A 21,404-nucleotide genomic window follows, 5' to 3' on the forward strand; every position below is an offset into this window, starting at 1 on the left:
ACTGAAAAACCATGCAAGGTGGCTGTGTGCAAATTGCATGTCTGTTGCCTTCCTGTATATAAACAATCAGAAGATACAGTGAAAGAAAAGACCCCCACTTCCAGCTGCCAACAAGAACAGATGAAATACCTAAGAAGAAATGGGCAAGATTTAGTTGAAGACAACTTTACAGTGCAACTGTGAAAAAATGAAAGACTTAAAGAAATGTAAAAATATAGCTTGTTCTTGGATGAGAAAATTCAGCATTGTAAAGGTGTAAATCTTCCCCAAATGTATCTTTTTTTTAAAATATGTTTTTAACATCAAGAAAGAAGAGCATAGATTTTATTTTATTTATTTATCTATTTATTTTTGGCTGCGTTGGGTCTTTGTTGCTGTGCTTGGGCTTTCTCTAGTTGCAGCGAGCGGGGGCTACTCTTTGTTGCGGTGCGTGGACTTCTCATTGCGGCGGCTTCTCTTGTTGTGGAGCACGGACTCTAGGTGCACGGTCTTCAGTAGTTGTGGCACGCGGGCTCTAGAGCACAGGCTCAGTAGTTGTGGCGCACGGGCTCAGTAGTTGTGGCGCACGGGCTTAGTTGCTCTGCAGCATGTGGGATCTTCCCAGACCAGGGCTTGAACCCGTTTCCCCTGCATTGGCAGGCCGATTCTTAACCACTGTGCCACCAGGGAAGTCCCCCAAATTTATCTTTAAAGTGAACATACTTGTTTAAAACCTATTTCAAGGGGTAGAGGAGGACTAGGCAACCTGCTTCTAAAACTAATTTGAAAAAAAAGTTAATTAAAGTATAGATAGTAAAATTCTGAAAAAGAAATGAAAAGAGGATATTAAGAGATAAAACATTATAAAGCTGTAGAACTTCAGAAGTATGGTTTTGACATACGAATATACACAGACAGTAAAAAAAAAAAAAAAAAAATGTTTTAGATGCTAAAAATGCAGGATTGTTTAGTGAGTGTTATTTGTCACGGAAAAGAATGGGAAATGTCCACTGTTAGGAGATTTATGCTCACCGTAGTAGATTGGTTTGATTAATTATGATATATATTCATGTAGTAGAGAACTATGCACCCATTATAAAGAATGAGGTGGCTTTATATTACAGACTCCAAGATGCATTGTTAAGTTTTTTTTAAAAATCAGGGTAACACACATTTATGAGTGCACAGACTATTTCTGGAAGGGTCACAAGAAATAGGTGACAGTGGTTGCTTATAGGAGAGCGAGTGGGTGATTGGAGGGAGACTTCTCAGTGCAACTCTCTGTACATTTTTAATTTTACACCATGCGTTACCAATTTAAAAATCGATTATTTTAAAATACAGTTGGTAGCTTAAATAGGAAGACAAGTAGAAACCCATTAAAGAAAAATACCATCACATGTAGTAGCTCAGGCTAAATAGAGCACTAACATCTCATGACCTTAAGGCAGAGCAAAATCCATTCACATAAACATAAGCAAGCACCATCGGGCGGTCTGCAGGTGTTGATGTGGGTCACGAGAAATACGGCGTTGAACAAGGCAGACTCTGCCCTGGCCCTCCTAGCGTGACCTCGTTCTAAGACGCTGAGTGTGACACCTCCCAGGGAAGATTGGAATGGCTTTTTCAGACTATAAATCTATTCTTTGGGGCTTGATTAAACCTTCCCTAATTACAGATCACTTTATAATGAAAGAGGTTGTTTATGGGCCCAGTGTACTTGTGTGGACAGCATGGAAGCAGAAGGAAAGGCTGAGTACTTCTCATATAAGGCAACTGCTTTAAGAAAATTATCCCTGTTACTTCATCCATCCATGTTTCATCCCATCAGCAGCACAATAGAGAAATGGGCAGAGTTCACAGAGAGGGAGAAAGAAATGTCTGTAACAGATGAAAAGGTTATTATTATTTTTTATTATTGTTTTCCTTAACTCACTCTGGAGCCGGTGGCCTAAGTAAGGAGCAGGGGAGACAGCAGCCCATCTGTCCTCTGGACCCTCAAAGCTCACGGAGACGCGCTTGCCTCCTTGGCCTCTGGCCTTCCCAAGTCTCTTTGTTTCTCTTCTTTTTCTCACTTTCCTTCTCATTTATTCATTTCTCTTCATTAACCATTCACTAATCAAAATGGTTTTACTTGTAGATACTCAGCACACTAGGTTTATCATTTTCTCATTTTAGCTTCGCAGTAATGTGATCTGTGTGTGTGTGTGTGTGTGTGTGTGTGTGTGTGTGTGTGTGTGTGTGTGAGACAGAGATTAAGAGAGACCCCCCTCGCTTTAGTCACTGTCATCTGATGGACTCAGTAGGGTAGTCAAGACCTGATGAATAACTCTTCGAGAACTTTCTGGGAACTAGCTGACTCATTATCCCTCCCCCATCCCCACCCCACATTTGGAACATGGCTCTCCTGGCACCCACAGCTGAACTCCTTCGAGCAGCTGTGCATCAACTACACCAACGAGAAGCTGCAGCAGCTCTTCAACCACACCATGTTCATCCTGGAGCAGGAGGAGTACCAGCGCGAGGGCATCGAGTGGAACTTCATCGACTTTGGGCTGGACCTGCAGCCGTGCATCGACCTCATCGAGAGACCCGTAAGATCCTCTCCCCGCCGTCTGGCTCTCGGCCCCTGCTCAGGCGGGGCCTTGAGTTTTTTCTTGCCATCAACTGAGACGGGAATTATCCTGTCTCATCAGTGCTAAGATAATTTTCTAGTCTAAATTTCCTAGGAACGTGATGCCCATTTGAAATATCCATTTGAAAAGTGAGTAGCGTGCCAGTAAGACCCTTCTTGAGCTGTCCTTTCTCACGGCCGTGTCCTGTCCTCGCGTGGGTCCGTGTGCTGGCCGACGTGGTCCTTGGCTGCCCGCAGGTGCCACGGTGGTGGCGGCAGCTGCCTTCACTCCAGCCCTCGGCACGTGTCAAGGGTGTGGGGCTCTGCTGAGCACACGTCCGAGGTGATAAAGGGGCGCCATGTCTAGCTGGGAATAAGACAGGTCATGCAAATCCATTTTGGGGGGTAACTAAAGCTTATCCTCATAAGTACAAAGATGCTTTTTTATAAGGTTTTTCAAAACCTTGTAAGAGTTTATAATCATAGGGAATTTAACTATAGCATGTAGAATGATATGGCATCATGATTCCATTGTGGGTCCTTTCAAAATGGAGAGTGAGGACAACTTTTTCCAGAAGGAAGATTCCTAAAACGACTCTGTCGGGGCACCTGCCTGTCCCGGGCGTCTGTCCTCATCTCTCACAAACCCAGGCCCCGCCTGGCTTCTTACGGTACTCTGACCACGAGACAAAACATGGTCTCCCAAACTTAAAGCTCTTTAGAAATCCCCAGTGAAAAGGAAAAGGGATGAGAGATCTTGACATTGAAAGATGAAGTAGGAAAAATAAAAAGGAGACAAAATTATGGATATTGTGAATCATGCTGTCACTTAGTCCTTTAGAAAAGATTAAATTATATTTGGGCTCCTCTTTCAGAATTTAGAAATATTTTCCTTGAAACAGATTAAAAATGTAAAAATTATGGCAGAAAGATGGGTGTTTCACTTATCTTAATCTAGAACTTCATTTCTCAACGTTGTCAGATGAGTGGGGTAAATTGGGTTAAAAGCCATCCTGGACCCTAGGATCACCGAAGCCTAGTTGCCTTTGATTCTAGTGTTCTTTTAGCGGCTCTGAACCCTGCAAATCCTTTCAGGTAGAGGGGCCGCAAACTAGACAGCCAGGGAGTAAGGGTCTCAGAGACGTCCTGGGCTCCTGGGGGGGAGGATTCTCTCAGCTGCTTCTACCTGCTCTCTTCTGTTAACCTCTGCCTTCCTGTGACCACATGATCACACTGTTTCATTCATGTTTAACTAGAACCTCCATTTACTTTTTAAGCAGTATTTGCGCAGAGCCAGCTCTTCTTCAGTAAACGTAAAGGCCTTGTGCGTTGAGGAAAACTGGTCTTAAAAGAGATTTATTCCAAAAGCTGATTTCATCGTTGTGCCCTAGAATTGGTACGCTCAGTCTTGTGTTAGAAACTTGCCATATTTGCAGTATGGCAATAAACGATGACCCCCGAAGCACTATAAAATAGGCCATCATTGTTTCAATATTTCATTTAGCTTTCACGTGTACCCCACTTTCCTCCAAAAAAGAAGTCGTTCCATTGATTTCCGAGCTCCCAGAGAATGGCAAGCTCTGGGCATTTTTTTTTAATTTGAGACATAATTCACTATCCTAAAATTCACCCTTTTAAAGTATGTAATTCAGTGAATTTCAGCATATTCACAGAGTTGTACAACCATTACCACTGTCTAATTCCACAACATTTTCATCATCCCAGAGGGAAACTTCCTACCCTTGGCAGTCACTCTGTTCCCCTCCCCCAGCCCCTGGGCCACTAATCTATCTTATGTCTCCGTGTCTTTAAGTCTAAGGCTTTTTTCAGTGAACTAGTTGAGTGAAATAAAGGCTCTATTTTATTTGTTGATAAAACAAACCAATGAAGTAATTGATAAATTACTTCATCACCTTCCATATATTCTACTTAACAGTAGTTTTAAATATTTCACCAAGGGTGAAGTGCTCGTTTTATTTAATCATCACTTAAATAGAAACTTAAATTGACTAGGGTATAAAATGTCTGAAGCATTCCAGCTAGTTGAGGGTTTATAACAATTTATCCAGCCAGTCATTGAATCTAAAGATTCAGTTTTGCCTCTACACCTTTCAGTTCCTTTCTGGTGTCTTTTATTTGCTACTTTTGGGGGAGTTATCTACTTGGAATTAGTTTTGTATAAGTTTGTGAGATACAGTACTCATCCATTTTCTTACCAGTACTTCTTGAGCAGTTTGAGATCTCAGCATTTGCATGATAGTTACGGTTTGGCATTACCTGCTACCCTAGCAGCTTGATTTGCATAGATCTTCATGAAGCTCTAACTGTTTTGGAAGTTAAACTGCCAAACCCAGTGGAAAACATCCTTGTATGTACAGTGACGTGCAAAACGTGTCAGTTCTTCTTGCCTCTGTTATCAGGCTAACCCTCCTGGCGTGCTGGCCCTTTTGGATGAAGAGTGCTGGTTCCCTAAAGCCACAGATAAGACCTTTGTTGAAAAACTAGTTCAAGAGCAAGGGTCCCACTCCAAGTTTCAGAAACCTCGTCAACTGAAAGACAAAGCTGACTTTTGCATTATACATTATGCAGGGAAGGTAAGAGTGAAAGAACTCCATTAAAAGTGCTGTGTTTGAGATTTTGCTGCATTTGATGAAGGTTGTAACAAATGTGCTGATATACACTTATAAACCCTTAAATTTAATACGTATTACAAATGCACCTCCTTCGAGACAGCTCATTTTTGGGGTTGTTCTATGAACTTATTTGGGGGGTGGAACGGGGGAAGTACAGAGAAAGGTTTGTTGCAGGGCCAAGCGAGGAGAACGGGTGGCTCATGCGCAAAACCCCTGAGCCCCCGATAGTTTGGGGGAAAGGTTTTTATAGGTAAAATTTGGGGTGAGGGCTGCAGGGTGTGTGACTTTCTTCTGATTGGTTGTTGGGGAGGGAACAGGGCGGGGCTCCGGGAGTCCTGGGTTGAGCCTGCAGTTGCCATCCTCCACCTGGGTGGGGGGGTCCTGTGTAGGTTTTCGGTTAAGGCTGGAAATGTTTCTTGGTTTTTTTTTTTACCTCTTGTGCACCCGGCTCTGGCCCGGCAGGTGGACTATAAGGCAGACGAGTGGCTGATGAAGAATATGGACCCCCTGAACGACAACGTGGCCACCCTCCTGCATCAGTCCTCTGACAGATTTGTGGCGGAGCTCTGGAAGGATGGTGAGAACGTGCTTGCGTTTGTAATCAAACTTGGCCGAATCTTTTACAGTTAAGGCTTATATATGGTTCTTTTACTTATAGATGTGTGTAGACTTTTTTTACTTTAAAGCTCTTTATTTTCCCTAGAGCAGGGCTGCCGTTGTATCGGAATTTACCCACTTTAAGAAAACTTGGGTAATAAGACATCTGCCTTCTTGGTCAGGTGCTGTAGGAACATTCTAGTAGCAGAGCCATAAAGAACTACGCATTTGCCTCAGGCCACCCTGGTCCCAGTGCAGTTGTAATCCAAGGGTGTTGGGATACAAAACCTGAGAAGCCTTGTGCATCTTCACTGTGTTGTGTCCAGGTCAGCCGAGCTGCGTCCTCCCCCAGTGCCCTATCCTCCACATGCACGCAAAGTGGCTGGTGAATAAGCTCAGACCATCTGCATATAGATCAGTTGTTTTTATTTCTGTCAGTCCTCATAGTTCTTTGGTTTACATGAACCTCAGGTGAAGGTTTTGGTGATTTTATCATAGACTAGAGATTTTGCTGGTACCAGAAGAACAAAGCAGCTGTGTGTCTGTATGTATAGTGGGACCAGCATCTTCTGGCATTTAGCTCTCTCTACACTTTCATCCTGGTTGTCCCCACCGCTTCACTTGGCCTCAGGTCATGCAGGACCTTAGCTTTGGATCTGCCCCTGCCTAGGCTTTGACCCTGAGGCCAGGCCTGTCAGTTACCTGGCTCACGTCTGCTTTTTCTATAGCATCTCAAGACCTTGTCATCTAGCTGTCTCCTGAGGTAGAGAGAAAGAAACCCAGAAGGCAGATCAGAGGGCTTAGGGCAATCAGGACAAAAGGAAAGAGACAGAAAGAGAAGAACGACCACAGAGAAAGTGAGCGGGGGGGTGAGGACCCTACCAAAGACAGCCTAGTCAAGGTCACGTACATCGGCTCCAACAAGTGCGAGGGAGCCTGCAGGGGTGGGCGTACTGCACACGTACACGCACGTGTCCTGGGGAGAGATCGTGTGCATGAGACTGTGTACAGGGAGGGATTGGGGGAAAGGTTAGGTTTCCAGCAAGTAAAACAGAAGCTTTTAATCGCTGTCCCATTGGATGGAGGTCTTCACCTGGCTGCTGCGTGCTCGCTGTCACTTGCGGTGACCTGGTCAGCCTAGGGGGGCCCGTGAGGCCTGAGGCGAGAGCAGGACCCTAAGGTGGTGTCTGCGGTGCCCACGCGGCCGAGGGACTCTTGGCCCTGTTCTGGGAAGTGTGAGAGTGGGTCTGAGAAATGGATCTAGCGTGGAAACAGGGACCCTGAGCTCTGATGGCCACTGGGTCCACAGGGCTGGGAAGACCAGCACAGGTCAGTGGGAAAGGTGCACAGGAAACGTTACAAAAAGAGGAGGAAGGAGTAACGCTGCCCGTCAGAAATGCTGTGTTCAATCCGGAGTCGATTCCGTTGTGCTGCCCCGGGCAGTGTGGCCCACGGAGCCCACCACGCCCACCCCTCCTCCTGGCTCCGCTCAGATCTCAGAGCAAAGGAAGTGAGACGTGTGGACAGACGGCTGAGTGTCGCAGACCCCTGAGATGAATGCCACGGGGACAGCTGAGCGGGGACTGCCTTGTTCCTGGGGTGCTAAGGTCAAATGTCATGAAGGATGAGGCAGTTTTCCTTGTCCTCGAAAAATAATACTTTGTTGAAGAAACAAAGAAAGGCAGCATTTCCTGAGCGCGTGCTGAGGGCCGGGCAGCCTCCCAGCGCCCGCCTGCGAACGCTCACATCCTGTCGGGGCCTTAGCCGTGGAGGGTGAGTAGGCTCCTGCGAGCCCACTCGTCTAGGGGTGGGTGGCATTTTTAGGAGCGGTGTTGGTGTGGAAGAAGCGGGGTGAAGCCGGTAGGAGGAGCGATCACAGGGCGGAAGTGGACAATCCCAGCTCGGGTGAGTGTCCCGTTGGGGCAGGTTGGGGCCAGGAGGCAGAGCAAGCAGGAAAGGAGGCCGGTGATGGACGAGGCCGGAGCACGGAGGAACGCGGTGGCCAGTCTCCGGTGAATCTGACTTCACTGACTAAATGGCATCAGTAGTTTTACGGGCCAGGGTAGGGACACAGTGTGAACTTGAAGAAGCAAAGCAGGCAGTGGTTTGTTGGATGGATCGGGGTGAAAGACCCCGGAAGCGGGCAGTTCAGCGCGAGGTGACCGTGGAAGGAAAGCCAAGGAGAAGAGGAACAGAGGAAACCAGCATTTTACTGTTAAAGTCTCAAAAACAGATTTTCTCTCTTCGTTTTGAATGAGAAGAGAAGCAGGTGTTTGGGGAATCATGACAGCAGGTCCCGGGCTTACACACTGGTTCTGACATTGTGAACCACTTTTGACTCTTGTCTTTTCACTTCTTAACCGAAAACAATATTGTGGGGAACACCTTTGGAGCCCCTGACCTGTTCCTGTGACCCTGCACGTCCAGCCACGCTGGACAAGCTCACCGCCCACGCTTGTCAGCAGTGAGGTGGTTTCGGGAACCGTGACCGGCGTGTTCCCTGCCGCCCAGGGCCTTCCTCTGGATGGAAACTCAGGACACGCACACAGGCGGGAACGGGACCGAGGAGCCTCTGCCTCGGCTTCCTCCTTCCAGGCTCCTCCTTTAACTCCCCGCCTCGCCGTCCAGGTACAGGAGGGCCTCTGGCGGCAGCGGGTCACAAGTGTCGGGAGTGTGAGATCCGGCAGGTGAAGGTAGAGATGGGGGCTGCAGCTGCGGTGATGATATGCGCATTCCGTGTCACAGGTGCGGGTGACGTGTCTCACAGGTAGGAACCCCATCTGCAGAGCCCTTACCTGCCTTTCTGTGCTTTTCATGGACTAGCTACAGACAGGTTACTCACTTGATGGCAGAAGCTCTGAGAGGAGAGGCGTGTGGCCTGCGGGGCCCTCCCGTCCTGGCTCAAGCCCTGAACACCTGTCCTTGGCCCACAGCTCAGGCCCTGCCGGGGCCCTCACCTTTCTCCACGTGGACAGCTTGGGAGCACGTGTGGCCACTTTTGTCCAAATGGGCTGAGCGGAATCCTCTCCCCATTGTGACCTGGCTGTGCCAGCATCCACTCCGGACTCATCCTGTGTGTTTGCTCTCCTGATATCGCTTCTCTTAGTGGGAAGTCCTGCTATCCGTCAGCTCAGGTGGACGGTTACTCAGTTTAATCTGACAGGCTCTCAGAGGTGACCCAGCATCGGGGGGAGGGGCAGGCAGAGCCTGATGACAGGCTCCTCCGATTTCAAGGACCGTGTGTTTCACGCATGAGGTCAGCGGCAGGCACAGGAGTTTGAAGAGGGTCGTAGGGTGGAGAACTCATCATGCTCACTCTGGACGTAGAGATGTCTTGGGAAAAGGGGAGCTTCTTCTCTAGGAAAAGAAAATAGCCCTGGAAAAACATGTGATTATTTTTCTCTTTTTACAGTCACATCAGTGCAAAGGCAGAAAATGACAAGTTGACTGAACGTATGAGTATATGATGTATGAATATAGTTTGCCTGTGAAGGTGCAATGCCTTGAGTATAAAACATTTCATGTTAAAATAAACTTCTAGAGTTTTCTCCAGGCCAAACCAGGAGAAATAAGATTTATTGGTGGCAGCCCTGCCCTAGAGATTCATAGTGCCCTACTTTTTGCTGAAAGATGTTTTGCGATCTCTCTACCAGCTGCACACGATTTCTTGCCACTTCTCGGGGCTAACATACAAGGAAGAAAAGACCTAAAAATTACATTTTCATGTAAATGTACCTCCTATGATATTTTCATGAGTAACGGTATGATCAATAGGTATCATCTTAGTTATGATTTGAAGTTGCTTTAACATTTTGTACAATAGAACTTGCTACAATAGAATTTTGTTTTCCTTAGTGGTAGCTACCTATTCGTAGTTTGTATTTGAAGTAAATTATATTTCCAAAATCTGGATTGGAGATAAAATTACACAGCAGTGTGAATTTTTGACAGTAAATGCCACTAATATTTACCTTTTCCAGAATAATCTAACTTACTGCAGTCTTGTCCTAATTTGCTAACTGGAAGATAATTTTATGAAAGACAACGTAAATAGTACCTTATTACTCTTAAATTTCATCCTGCGTTTACATGGGGGTAACCATTTGACATTAATATGATATAATGCTCACACCTGGAGTTGGGAATGATTCGGCTATATACATTTATTTTATACAGAACTTTGTCCAGATGTGCAAATTCTCTAAACAGTAATGTTTGCATGGGGTCTGCCCTGGACTAGCTGCTTTTGTAGCCCAATTGCAAAGTTGACTTGTGATGTCGAATGTCTTTCACACTAACTGAAGTGTTTGTGTATTTGCCCTTCTGTCCTCCTGTTTTTGCTGTTTCTCTGCTTTAGAGATTCAGAATATTCAGAGAGCTTCTTTCTATGACAGTGTTTCTGGTCTTCATGAGCCACCAGGTGAATGGATAAAGCCTGTAGGTCTTCCAAACACAAGGGGTTTCAGCCCAGAGGAAGAACTTGCGGGGTGGGGGGCCTGGCAGGGTGGCCGGGGAGGACGGGGGCTTGGTTTCTGGGTTTCTGTTTTTGTTTTGCTCATAGACCTGCATGAACCTTCATTTCATGCTCAGTTTTATTATCCTTCAAGGCAACTGTTTGAGCGCATAAACAATTCAGTCGCTACTGCCTACACATTGCTTCTTTTATGCGTAGCCCGTAAGCACCGCAGAGCAAAAGGTCTGTCACTACCTTTTCCAGTAGTGCCATTTGATACACAGTCCTCTAAGGGAATTGTTAGGAATCAATGTGCCCAGTAATAGCTCCTTTGTCTTTGAGTTACCTTTAAATTTTCAACTCTAAGGAACTCCAAGGAGGAGTTGGTTTTTTTTTTTTCTTTTTTCAAGTCATTAACGTTTTGTGAACAAATAATTACATAATTATCTCACGTATGTTGGTCTCATCATTATGCCTTTTATTTGGAATTTATGTGCATATCTGGCTACTTGCCCTTTTCTTTTGAACTGAAAACCATGAAACTATCTACAAGGCTTGATACGTGCACGTTGATACGAAGAGTAGAGTGTTAGAACCTGTACCTTGAACCTGAAGTTGAGCTTCACAAGTTTGGGCCTTATGGTTTGAATCCTTAGCCCTCTTTAAAATACAGCCTAACCTGTAAATCGACTGTACTTTAAAAATAGATAGATAGATAGATGGAAGGAAGGAAAGAATACAGCCTAACCATGGCAAAGAGGCCCTCCAAAAGCCTAATATAAATGCAGATCACCTAACCTTCCAATTGTTTAGTGAAATTGTCAAGTAGTAAAAACTCAAAGGTAAAGTCAAATTCATCTTATAAAATTTCCTTCATGATTTTTGGAACATAATGCTGAGACCCAAACCCATCTCAAAAGTGTTTTAAAAATATGTTAAAGAAACATGCCCGTTTTAATCCAAGATTCCTGGGGTCAATTCTGGCTTACATACTGTGAAAGAAGTAGGTTGCAAGCAAGGGGGCGGAGGGAGGGAGAGATTATGCCGAAGGTTGCTCCGTGAGCTGGGATGACTCGTCCACAGGAGAAATCTTCAAGGTCAGTCATCTTTGGCCTTGGGGGTACTGAGAGAGTTGAGGAAGTGGGGAGAGAAAGAGCTAGATGGTAGTTTGAAGCTTATGGTCTGCCTGGGACTTGTGCTTTGTTGAAAGGTCAGCGCTCGATCTTTTGGACTTCCTCCCAAAGTAGAGCTCCCTCTTTAAATTCATTCCTCTAACTCTTGGATTTCTAACCATTTAAGAGACTTCCAGCCCGTGAGCCCCCATCACTCCCCCGCTCCTGGCACCAAGCGGGCGCACCGTGAAGTCTGTGGGTGGGTGTCCCACACCCAGCAGCTAGGGGCAGCAGCCTCGCCCAGCCCTCCCACCATGGCCTTCCCTCTCCTGCAGCACAGATGCTCTTTCCTGTGGGACCATGATCTTCGGGGGTCTGTGGACCAGGTGCTTTTCTGTACCTGCAGGATCAGGTACAGGGTCACCCTAGACAAAACCATTCCCTCAGGGAGCCGTCTCGCTCCTCCCCGTCTGCTTGCCTGGGCACTGGAAACGTGCCTGGTCCGTCTCTCTCATGAGGTGGCCTCTGGTTGAGTCAGCCAGCTGACCCAAGTATCGGGGTCTCAGTCTCTCCCCGCCGCGGAGGGCCTTCCATCCACCATGGCCACAGGTGGTCTTTGAAGTTGTAGGTAGTATTGATACTTCTACAGCAGAGATGTTCTCCTCAACATGTGCGCATGGATTCAAACCCCAGGGAGGGGTAACGGGTGTTAAATGAAAACACGGGCTTTAGTATTTTCAGTGATTTCTCGGAAGACGGTGGATGAAGGGGATCCTCAGGATCAAATCGTGATGGCCTCTGACACACTGAGGTGGGCGGTGCCTCTCAGTGAGATGACAAAGAGCTGCCGCGGGCCCTGTGCTTCTAAGTACAGTCATAACGTTAGGAAAACAGCATTAGAAGAATGCGTGGGCTTTGGAGGAGAAAGATGAGAGATGGGGGTAAAGAGAGGTTTCCAAAACCATCAAAGAACAAGTGCAGGAGAGAAAGGAACAATTCCTAGAGGCAGAATAAGGAGGTCATACAAGTTTCTGCTAGAAACCAAAGCACTGTTTTCTTCCAAATATATTTTGAAAATCTAGACTCCTGGGATAAACTAGTAATGGAGGATGCAATGAATTAGCAAAGCGGGTTCTTAACCTCAAAGTGGTAGGCGGGGTTTTTAGAGTAAAAGGGCCTGTGATGACAGGGGTGGCAGTTTGTGGCTTTGGTCCTGATGCGAACTGTGTTGGAGGGACAGTTGTGTGTAATCTGCCCTAATGCTAGCGGACATCTGCCTTGTCCTTCACAGAGTAGTAAGTACCCTTAGGTTCTCTGACCCCCCACGAGTGCTGGACAGCAGCTGACGGGTCTGGAAGGGTGACCACCGGAGACATGGTGAGAAGTACAGGAAGCAAGTTTTAGTTGTCGATAGAGAACTCCCTCCACCCTTTCCAATCTCTCGTAGAAGCAGCACTTGAAACGTGGTGGCAGCAATTCACTTGGGGCTGGGAATCAGCAGGGAGAGCTCGGTCCCGGCCTGCGGGAGGGCTGCCCCACTGGGGTCTCCCTTCATCTCCTAGTGGCCCCGGAATTCTTCCCTTCCTTCTTGGCATAACAGAAATGACGATGTCCTGACTTCGAAGACTTTGAACCAGCCTTTTTTTTCCTTCAGTGAGTCATTAGAATCCAGTAGCACGACTGATAAAAACGGTCATCATTGGACCTCCGTGTAGATTATATCCACTGGTCCTAACCCCTATTTTTAGTGCCTTTTAGACTGTCTGGTTTAGGTCTGATCCGGTTTCTGTATGCAGTTTCATTGTCTTCGTGTTCAGTGGATGGAGGTTTTATATGTCGTTGAATATTCTACTCTTCCCTATTTCTTTATCTTGAGTTCTAGCCAGTTGGGAGCTCGAGGAGAAGCAGCACCTCCAGCTCCCGAGGTCCAGTGAGGACAGTGACACTTGGTTCTCAGGGTTATCGCGCAGTGAGAGCCTGACCCGGCCCAGGAAGTGCCCAAGTGCACGCTGCCTGCCTGGCCTTGCACTTGCCGTGGCTGCCTCTGCAGCTGCCGTAATTGCTGTTGTACCCTCGTTGCTGCTGCTGTTCTAATTATAAAAAACAGAGAAAGTCAATAAATGCTTATTTCCTTGGCCATCGTCTCACGCGGGTCCTCTTTTCTTCACGGTGCCCCGAGGCCCCGCGGACAGGCAGTCATGCTGTGCTGCCCGGGGTGGGCATGAATCATATTCATGGGACCTGCCCGCGGGAGAAAGCAGGAGTAGCCGTGCCGGAGGCGCTGGCGGGAGGTGTGGGGCTCCCTGTGTGCCCAAACTTTGACTTCTGTAGGGGCAGAAAGTACAGATGGGGAGGGTGGGTAAGGGAGACAAATTTCAGGTCACCTTAACGCTGGCGCTCGGGGGAAGGCAGATTGCTTTCTCCCTGAATCACATGCTCCCCGTCAACTGCTGAACTTCCCGGCAGTTTTCTAAAACTTCCCAGACATTCTAGAACATTTAACAGATTGGTTCTACAACCCAGTTATATAACCACTGTAAATTTGTTATTACTGTGTAATAGCCGTACCCTGGAGATAGACTATTCGATGTTAAGATTGTTTCTGGGAATTCATAGCAGTTAAATATTTGTTTCGGAATCATTTTCAACTGTTAGTAACATTTTAGTGTACCTTAGGAGTAGAACAGTCTTAGTCTATGCAAATGAGCACTGAGAATCCACCATGAGCCTGGCACAGTGCTGGGCACTAGAGGCTTCTCTAGGATAGGAGTGTGTGATGTGGTTCCTAATCATTGTGTCTGGGTATTAAAGTTAATATTTAGACAGTTTTCTCCCCCCGCCCCTTTTTGGTTTCCAGCTCTATTATCTAGAGAGAGTTTCTGAAGAACTGGCTTAAATACTTCAAATGAAATAAGAGCACTAGTATTTTAGCCCATGCACACATTTAAAGAACACAAAAGTCTCATGTATTCCTCTTGTCTCCTGAGACTGTCCGCTAGAAGAAGGGCCAGTTAAGCATTCCGGCTGTAGACGATACCATTCCTTACGTAAAACTGTTGATGGCAGTTTTATGAGATAGAGGATTACTGTTGCTTTTTTTTTTTTTTCCTCTTAAACTATGAACATGGCCTTAGAGATCGCAGGTCTGTGGAGCTCATCTCATTTCTGACTGTCCGCGTAGGGTTTATTGATTAATAAGTTGTTAGTATAAAATACGTGGAACTCTTTTCAGGCCACTGGGCAACCAAGTAATGAATTGCAGTGCCCACCAGCGGCCTAACCAGCCTTTCCTGGATGGAGGAGGAGGAGGAGGATAAACAAAGCCATTCTTCTACCTTGAAACCCTGGGCAGTAGACACTTTGAGGTTTTAGTAGTGATATTAAGGCTAAGAAGAGGCAGTGCTGCTCATTTCGGGGAGCTGCTAGAATCTTGTCTGCATTTTTCACCTTTGTCTGGTTCCTGCTACAACAGTTTTCAACAAGAAAATATTCTTTTAAAATAGAGGTTTTTCTAGGTCTTGATTTTTGAGTGAAATCGTATATGATTAGTGTGGCCCAAATCATTTAATGAAGTTCCCAAAGTGTTTCTCTTTTACCCAATAATTTTACTCATTGGTAGAAACGAACCCTGAGTTTAAGTTTTTGAATTTAAAAAAACAAAAAACAAAAAACTGAAAGTCTGAAGCATTCATTTTTTAAAAATCTGAATATTTAGCTTTGGATTACCCTTATTAAAGTTAAATTTGAAAATCAGGCTCATTATGATTATATTTTTTGTTTATTACTTAAAAAAAAAAAAAGTGGTCCTTGCCCGGGGCTGCATCGTGGGTCCCCGCCATCCTGCACTGTGGAAGAGGACCTGCCCCTTCAGGGAAAGAGCTGCAGACCGGTGCGGCTGAATCCCCCCAAAGTCAGCGTGGTGCCTCCTTCTCTTTTGTTATGGGCGTGACTTGTTCTTGTGGGTAATTTTGTGTTCATTCAGTGGCTATTTGTTTAAAAAAAAAAAAAAAAAAATTCCTGTGTGCCAGGGACCATGCTCAGGCCAACATCAGGACGTGGGGAAGGCGGAAGAAGCCATTTGAGCTGGTGATCAGAGGGGTCCAGGGACACCAGGGATCTGCTCTCAGGACCCCGTGTGTGTTCCATGCTGGAGAGAGACGTCCCCGGAAGCTGAGTCCAGCAGGAGTATACAGGGAACAGAGTGGAAGTGTCATCCCAGGGTCTGACGTATGTGATTTGAAGCTTCGAGGAGGGAGTGGCCTGTTTAGCCTGGAGGCAGGTGGACAGGAAGAGGTGGTAGGGAAAGGGATGGAGATTTAAAAGCCGTTATGAGGTCACCAGGAGGCGGGGTTCCTGGCAGAGAGAAAAGGATGAAGACTTGAGAGCTTTGGGTCTTTGAGAAAATGCAGCTGGTTTGTAGAGTTGGCGTCTAGGGAAGGTGACAGGAGGTCCCTTCACCGAGCACTTCATGCTTTCTAGGCACCTCGGTTCTATAAGGTGGGTCACCTTGGCTCCATTTCACAGAGGCACAAACTGAGGCTGGGAGAAGATGGGTAATTAGACCCAAGTTGGCAGGTGTTTCTGACTCTCTGGGTAGAGTTCTTCATCCCTGTGCTCTGCTGCTGGGCTGTTATTTGGACCGTTTCCTACAAGCTGTAGGAGAAATGGAAGGATTTTAAGTCTAGGAGCAAGGAACTTGCTTAGTTTTAGACACAGCTGGTAATCGTGACACTGGGACCAGAGGTGTAGCTGGAAAGCACATTGTGGCTGCAGGGGTGGAGGATGAAACGGGAGAGTGAGGCTGGAGGAAGGAACCCGGTAGGGCGGTGTCGCACAGACCAGGGCAGTGGAGAGGAGGGAGGGATTGAAGACTCCGGAAGTTTGTCCTGACTGGTTCCGGTAAATCAGCAGCTGCATGTGGGAGGGGCATGGAGGCCGACTTGCGGTTTCTGGCTTGAGTAACCCGTGGCCACGTGTGCCCTAGATGTACAGGAGGAGGGACAGGGAGAATGTGCTTCAGTTTAGGACGTTGACCTTGGGCCCCCCTGCTTCCAGCCCCTTCTCATCCAGCTCCTCCTCCTGCCCCAGCTCCTTGGGGCTTGCCCCACGCCCCCATCTCTGGTCATTCGCCCTTTAGGGGGCTCATCCAGTCCCGTAACTTTAAATCCTATCTGCAAGTCAGCAACTCCCAAATCTACCTTTTCTCCTTCAGACCTCTTTTCTTAGCAGCAGACTGTCCGCTGTCCGCTTGACAGCTCCGCCTCAGTGTCTCACGGGCGCCCCAAACTTACATAGTTTGGATCCATCTTTCTACCCATAGAACCCCCTTCTCTCCCCATCTTCCCAGTGGTGCCACCAGCCACTTGCCTGCCCAAGCCCAAATCCCAGGACTTCTTGCCCTCGCCCTCTGCCTTATTCTCCATACCAACTTCATCCTAAGAGCAAGTCCGTCCTGCCACCAAAACACATCTGGAATCTTCCTTCTCCACCATCTCCTCTGTGATCTTACAGGTTCAGCCTGCCATCATCTCTCTTAGAGCCTGGACTACAACATGGGTCACCCCTTGCTCCCTGACCCCTCCCCCAGTGCATTCTCTATGGCGTGTGTGTCCTCACCTCCTCGCTCCTGAGGCCCCACTGGCACCAGCTTCTTGCACTTCTTCTGCGTCTGGTCTTCTTGCACTGCGTCTGGTCCTTCACACCTGCTGTTCGCACTGCCCGCAGGGATCTCTCCACTGGCTCATCCTTACCCTTAAGGCATTAAACGTAACTCCTCCAGAGAGGTCTCTAACCGCCCATCCTTCTCATAGCATCCTGTTCTTTTCTTTCAGTGCATTTCTCACTGTTTGTAATTGTGAAAGCATTTAATGTTTACTTCATTTATTTGCTAACATATATCATATATATCAAGCACGTTATATGCCAGACGTTGCACTAGGTTAGAGGGAGGTGATATTGAGAAAAGCAGACGTGAGAGGCACTTTGTGGAAGGCAGAGGCAGCTTTGTGACCTCTGGGTGGGCAGGAGAGTATAGGTGTTTGGTGACTGGTGCTGGGAGGTCAGGTATAACGTGATCGCCCAGGATGAGACTGGGGCTTGAGGAAGGCAGAATTCTGGTCAAGTGCTGTCTGCCCGCACTTGTGTCCTGTCTCATTCTAGAAAGGATTTTAGGTGAGCTGAGTTTGGGCCCTTCGTGAGCGTCGTGATGTACAGAAAACGCAAAAGAGAAGTCATCAAGGAGAGTGTGGTGGTTGGAGAGGTGGGTCGAGGGCCAGGAGAAGGTGGGGTTCATGGTCCACAAGAGAAGCCAGGCGTGGAGAGTTTCTAGAATGCTGCTGTGATGGTCAACAGGTAAACGGACCAGGCTCAAGTTAAATAAGGCCCGGGCCTGTCATGGCCTGAGTGGAATGGGGTGTGGGGGGAGGGCGGCCTGGAAGCCAGTTGGCTGCACAAGGAGAAACTGGCGGGAAGGATGAGGAATGGCAAGTGTGGGAACCGCCCTAGAAAGAGGCCCGGCTCTGAGGAGACAGAAGTGGGCTGGCTTACGGAAGTTCATTGTCGTGGCTCATGCAGGGGCAGGCTTGGTGAGGAGAGACGGGCTGAAGGCACAGGAGAGAGTGGTGGTCTCCATGGGGCACAAGTAGGAGTAGCTTTGACCTGAACCCTCGAGTCTGGCGGCTTCCCTGAGGAGAAAGTGTAGGTAGTGTGCAGGCGTCATCCACCCTTCTCGCAGCTTCCACGGAAGGCCTGCATGACTTGGACAGTTCCCTTACCTCCTGGGCCATGGTTGCCTCTTCCATAAAAACCTCACTGGAAATCAAGGATTGGAATCAAGACTGAGGTTTTGCTGAGAGAGCACTTCAGGTGGTGCCCGGTCCGCACGTGCTTTCTGCCCTGGGGAGCAAACGGAAGAAACGGAGGGGACTGCTAGGGTCGAAGAGAGCGTTGATGGGGTAGTTCAGTTGACATTTTGATTCTTTTTAAAAATATTTCAGTTGTGTGTTTCATTCATTCATCAGACGTTTTTAAATGAGAGCATATTAGGCACCGAATGTTTGGCTGGCGGCTGGTGCGCTTGCCGGGCTTCTGTGTGTGATCCCATCACTGGAAGCGTTAGGTGTGTGGAAAGGGGAAGAACTGTCAGCTGCTTTAATAAGAGCGTAGCGTCCGAGAGGTTTAGCCATCGTTGAACTCAGCTCAGGCACTGATTACTTTTCAGAAGACTCCTTCCGATGGAGTGTTCTTGCCCTTTCATGAGTGTCATCCATGCTTTGAGGAGAGAGTTGAAGTTTACTCCTTCCTAAAAACCTGAGCTGATGTGATCTAATCTTCCTGCATTTGTTGGCCTTTCTCTTTGGAATCTAATGACCAATAAGAGATGACTCTGGTCCCTAACTGCTGAGCATATTCACTAAGTGGATTTGCTTTGTACAAATGTATGTCTTAATGTACATTTTTAGAAGCCATTTCCTATTTTGAGACTTGTCACAGTGTCGGTTTGTGTATCAATGCCAGCCAATAATCTTTCACCTACCAAATAACTGTATATGTAACAGGCAAATGTTATCAGGCAGTGAGTTCCTGAAACTAGTGCAGGAGAAGGCACCTGCTGGTGTGTGGTACGAAGTTGTCAAAGCACTACAGTATCCTGCCCTAGAAGTGTGTGGCTTTTAGTTCCACGGCTTGTGCAGTGTCTAAGCTGACTGCCTTACCTCTATGGCATCTCTTATCATTTGTCCCACAAAGCTTGTGCTGCTGCACTCTCACTCTGTCTTTTCTTTCCCTGCTGAAGAGTTAGAATGGGCTTATTTTCCCTTGTCTTTTTTATTTCCACCAGTGGACCGGATCGTGGGTCTGGATCAAGTCACGGGGATGACGGAGACAGCTTTTGGCTCTGCCTACAAAACCAAGAAGGGCATGTTTCGTACAGTCGGGCAGCTCTACAAAGAATCTCTCACCAAGTTGATGGCGACGCTCCGCAACACCAACCCTAACTTTGTGCGCTGCATCATTCCAAATCACGAGAAGCGGGTACGTGCTTAGCAAAACGGATGCGGGTGTTGAAGACTGATCGAGGTCCAGTCACAAAGATGAAGCTCTAAAACTGTCATCTGCTTGATTAGGCTGGAAAACTGGACCCGCACCTAGTGCTGGATCAGCTTCGCTGCAATGGTGTCCTGGAAGGGATCAGAATCTGTCGCCAGGGATTCCCCAACCGGATTGTTTTCCAGGAATTCAGACAGAGGTATTGCTCACCTTTACCTGGGTTCTGTGTGTAGCAAAGCTTATCTGAATATGAATCAAACAGTGAGATGATGAGAAAAGACTCTTCCTTGTTCCCTGGAGGGTTTCCGTTCTCTTTTCATGTAGGAGGGCGGTCATCATTATTACCGTTATCGTTGGTCGGGAATATTGAGTGCCTACTTTACAAAGAGGCAGGGCGCTCATAACTTCTGGGTGCAGCAAAGACTGCTTCCTGGCCTTGGGGCCCTGAGGCTGTTGTGAGGAAACACGGAGAGCTGAGAACTTACAGTTCACTCATTCAGACAGTTCTACCTGGGATTTAAACATAACTCTTTTTTAGACTGATTTTTTTAAATGTAGGAATAACGTATGTTCCTTTTAGGAAAAATTTTAAATACGTTAAAAGTAAATAAAAATTATTCAGGTGTGACTCCTAAAAGCACTTTGGGACATTTCTTTCCATCTTTTTTTCAATGAATATATCTGTGTGTATGTATATATTTTTCCCACTGTGTGTGCCCGTGTGTGTGTTCTTACAATCCTTTTACTAAAGTAGGGTCGGAAATACAAGAGATTAGAAAAGAATTAGGAGAAAAACAAGAGGGAGAAGATCAGTGTGCAATAGAAATGGATGAAAACATATAATGGGCAACAGGTTTTTTAAAAGTGTATTACGTAATTTTCTTTAACAGTTAGTCTAGTTTGCCTGTTTCCTCTTTGCTCCTGGAAATCAAGTTTCCAAATATGAAGCACTTGTTTTTCCATAAAATAAACAGTGCTGCAGGTCGAAGAGTAGCCCTTTCTCCCAGAGGGAATCCAGTTGAAAAACTGTTCCAATCCCTACAGGTTTTCAGGGAAACCCTTATTATGGTCCCAGTATATGATAAAGGAGCTGGTAGATTTTCACTTTTTATTTGATAGGAGAAAAGGGAACATAACTGGCATCCAAAATACAAAGTTGGTTGAAGTAGCCAGGATTCATCTTTTAATACAGCTGCTGTCTTTGTGCTAAAATTTATTTTCTTGGGGTATAACCCACATATAGTAAATGCACAGACCTCAAGTGTGCAGGTCGGTGAACATATGTGCACCCAGCCCAGCGCTGTTTTGAGTCACCCTGAGACTTCCTCCTGTTCTTTTTTTTTTTTTTTTAATTTATTTATTTTTATTTATTTATTTTTGGCTGTGTTGGGTCTTCGTTGCTGTGCGCAGGCTTTCTCTAGTTGCAGCGAGCGGGGGCTACTCTTTGTTGCGGTGCGTGGGCTTCTCATCCCGGTGGCTTCTCTTGTTGCAGAGCACAGGCTCTAGGCGCACAGGCTTCAGTAGTTGCGGCACACAGGCTCAGTAGTTGTGGCTCATGGGCTTAGTCGCTCCGCGGCACGTGGGATCTTCCCGGACCAGGGCTCGAACCCGTGTTCCCTGCATTGGCAGGCGGATTCTGAAGCACTGCGCCACCAGGGAAGTCCCCTTCCTCCTGTTCTAAACAGAGGCCTCCAGGCATTGCTCTTACAGCCTTTTCTGTTATCTAATAAATGCCTACAAGTTGACAGTGACTCAACACGCAAAGAGCCAGATTCTCCTTGCATCTTAAGGATGTGGACATTTTGGTGGGAAATAAAAACAAAGTTTCTAAAATCACCATGCTTTTGATTCCTCTCCACCACAGCTTCTTAAACATGGTCTCTGACTTGGGAGAATTGACTGCATTTTCATTTTGCTGCTGCTTTTAAGAAATAGAAACTAGATCTGCAGAAAACCTCAGATTATCAGCT

At 46.8% G+C, this 21,404-nt stretch overlaps 1 protein-coding gene across 2 annotated transcripts in view; it reads left to right on the plus strand.

Moving 5' to 3' along the window:
• MYH10 (myosin heavy chain 10) overlaps nucleotides 1–21,404 on the plus strand; it is a 136,507-nt gene that overhangs the window by 83,105 nt on the left and 31,998 nt on the right. The window contains exons 13-18 of one of the 2 annotated variants that reach the window (XM_061175183.1): nucleotides 2,400–2,573; nucleotides 5,014–5,187; nucleotides 5,689–5,803; nucleotides 10,181–10,243; nucleotides 19,226–19,419; nucleotides 19,512–19,633. In XM_061175183.1, coding sequence (XP_061031166.1) covers nucleotides 2,400–2,573; nucleotides 5,014–5,187; nucleotides 5,689–5,803; nucleotides 10,181–10,243; nucleotides 19,226–19,419; nucleotides 19,512–19,633 — 842 coding nt within the window. The remainder of the gene's footprint in view (nucleotides 1–2,399; nucleotides 2,574–5,013; nucleotides 5,188–5,688; nucleotides 5,804–10,180; nucleotides 10,244–19,225; nucleotides 19,420–19,511; nucleotides 19,634–21,404) is intronic. The other variant, XM_061175184.1, reaches the window with a different exon arrangement.

This window comes from Eubalaena glacialis, chromosome 19 (assembly GCF_028564815.1).
Source record: "Eubalaena glacialis isolate mEubGla1 chromosome 19, mEubGla1.1.hap2.+ XY, whole genome shotgun sequence".
NCBI lineage: Eukaryota > Metazoa > Chordata > Mammalia > Artiodactyla > Balaenidae > Eubalaena > Eubalaena glacialis.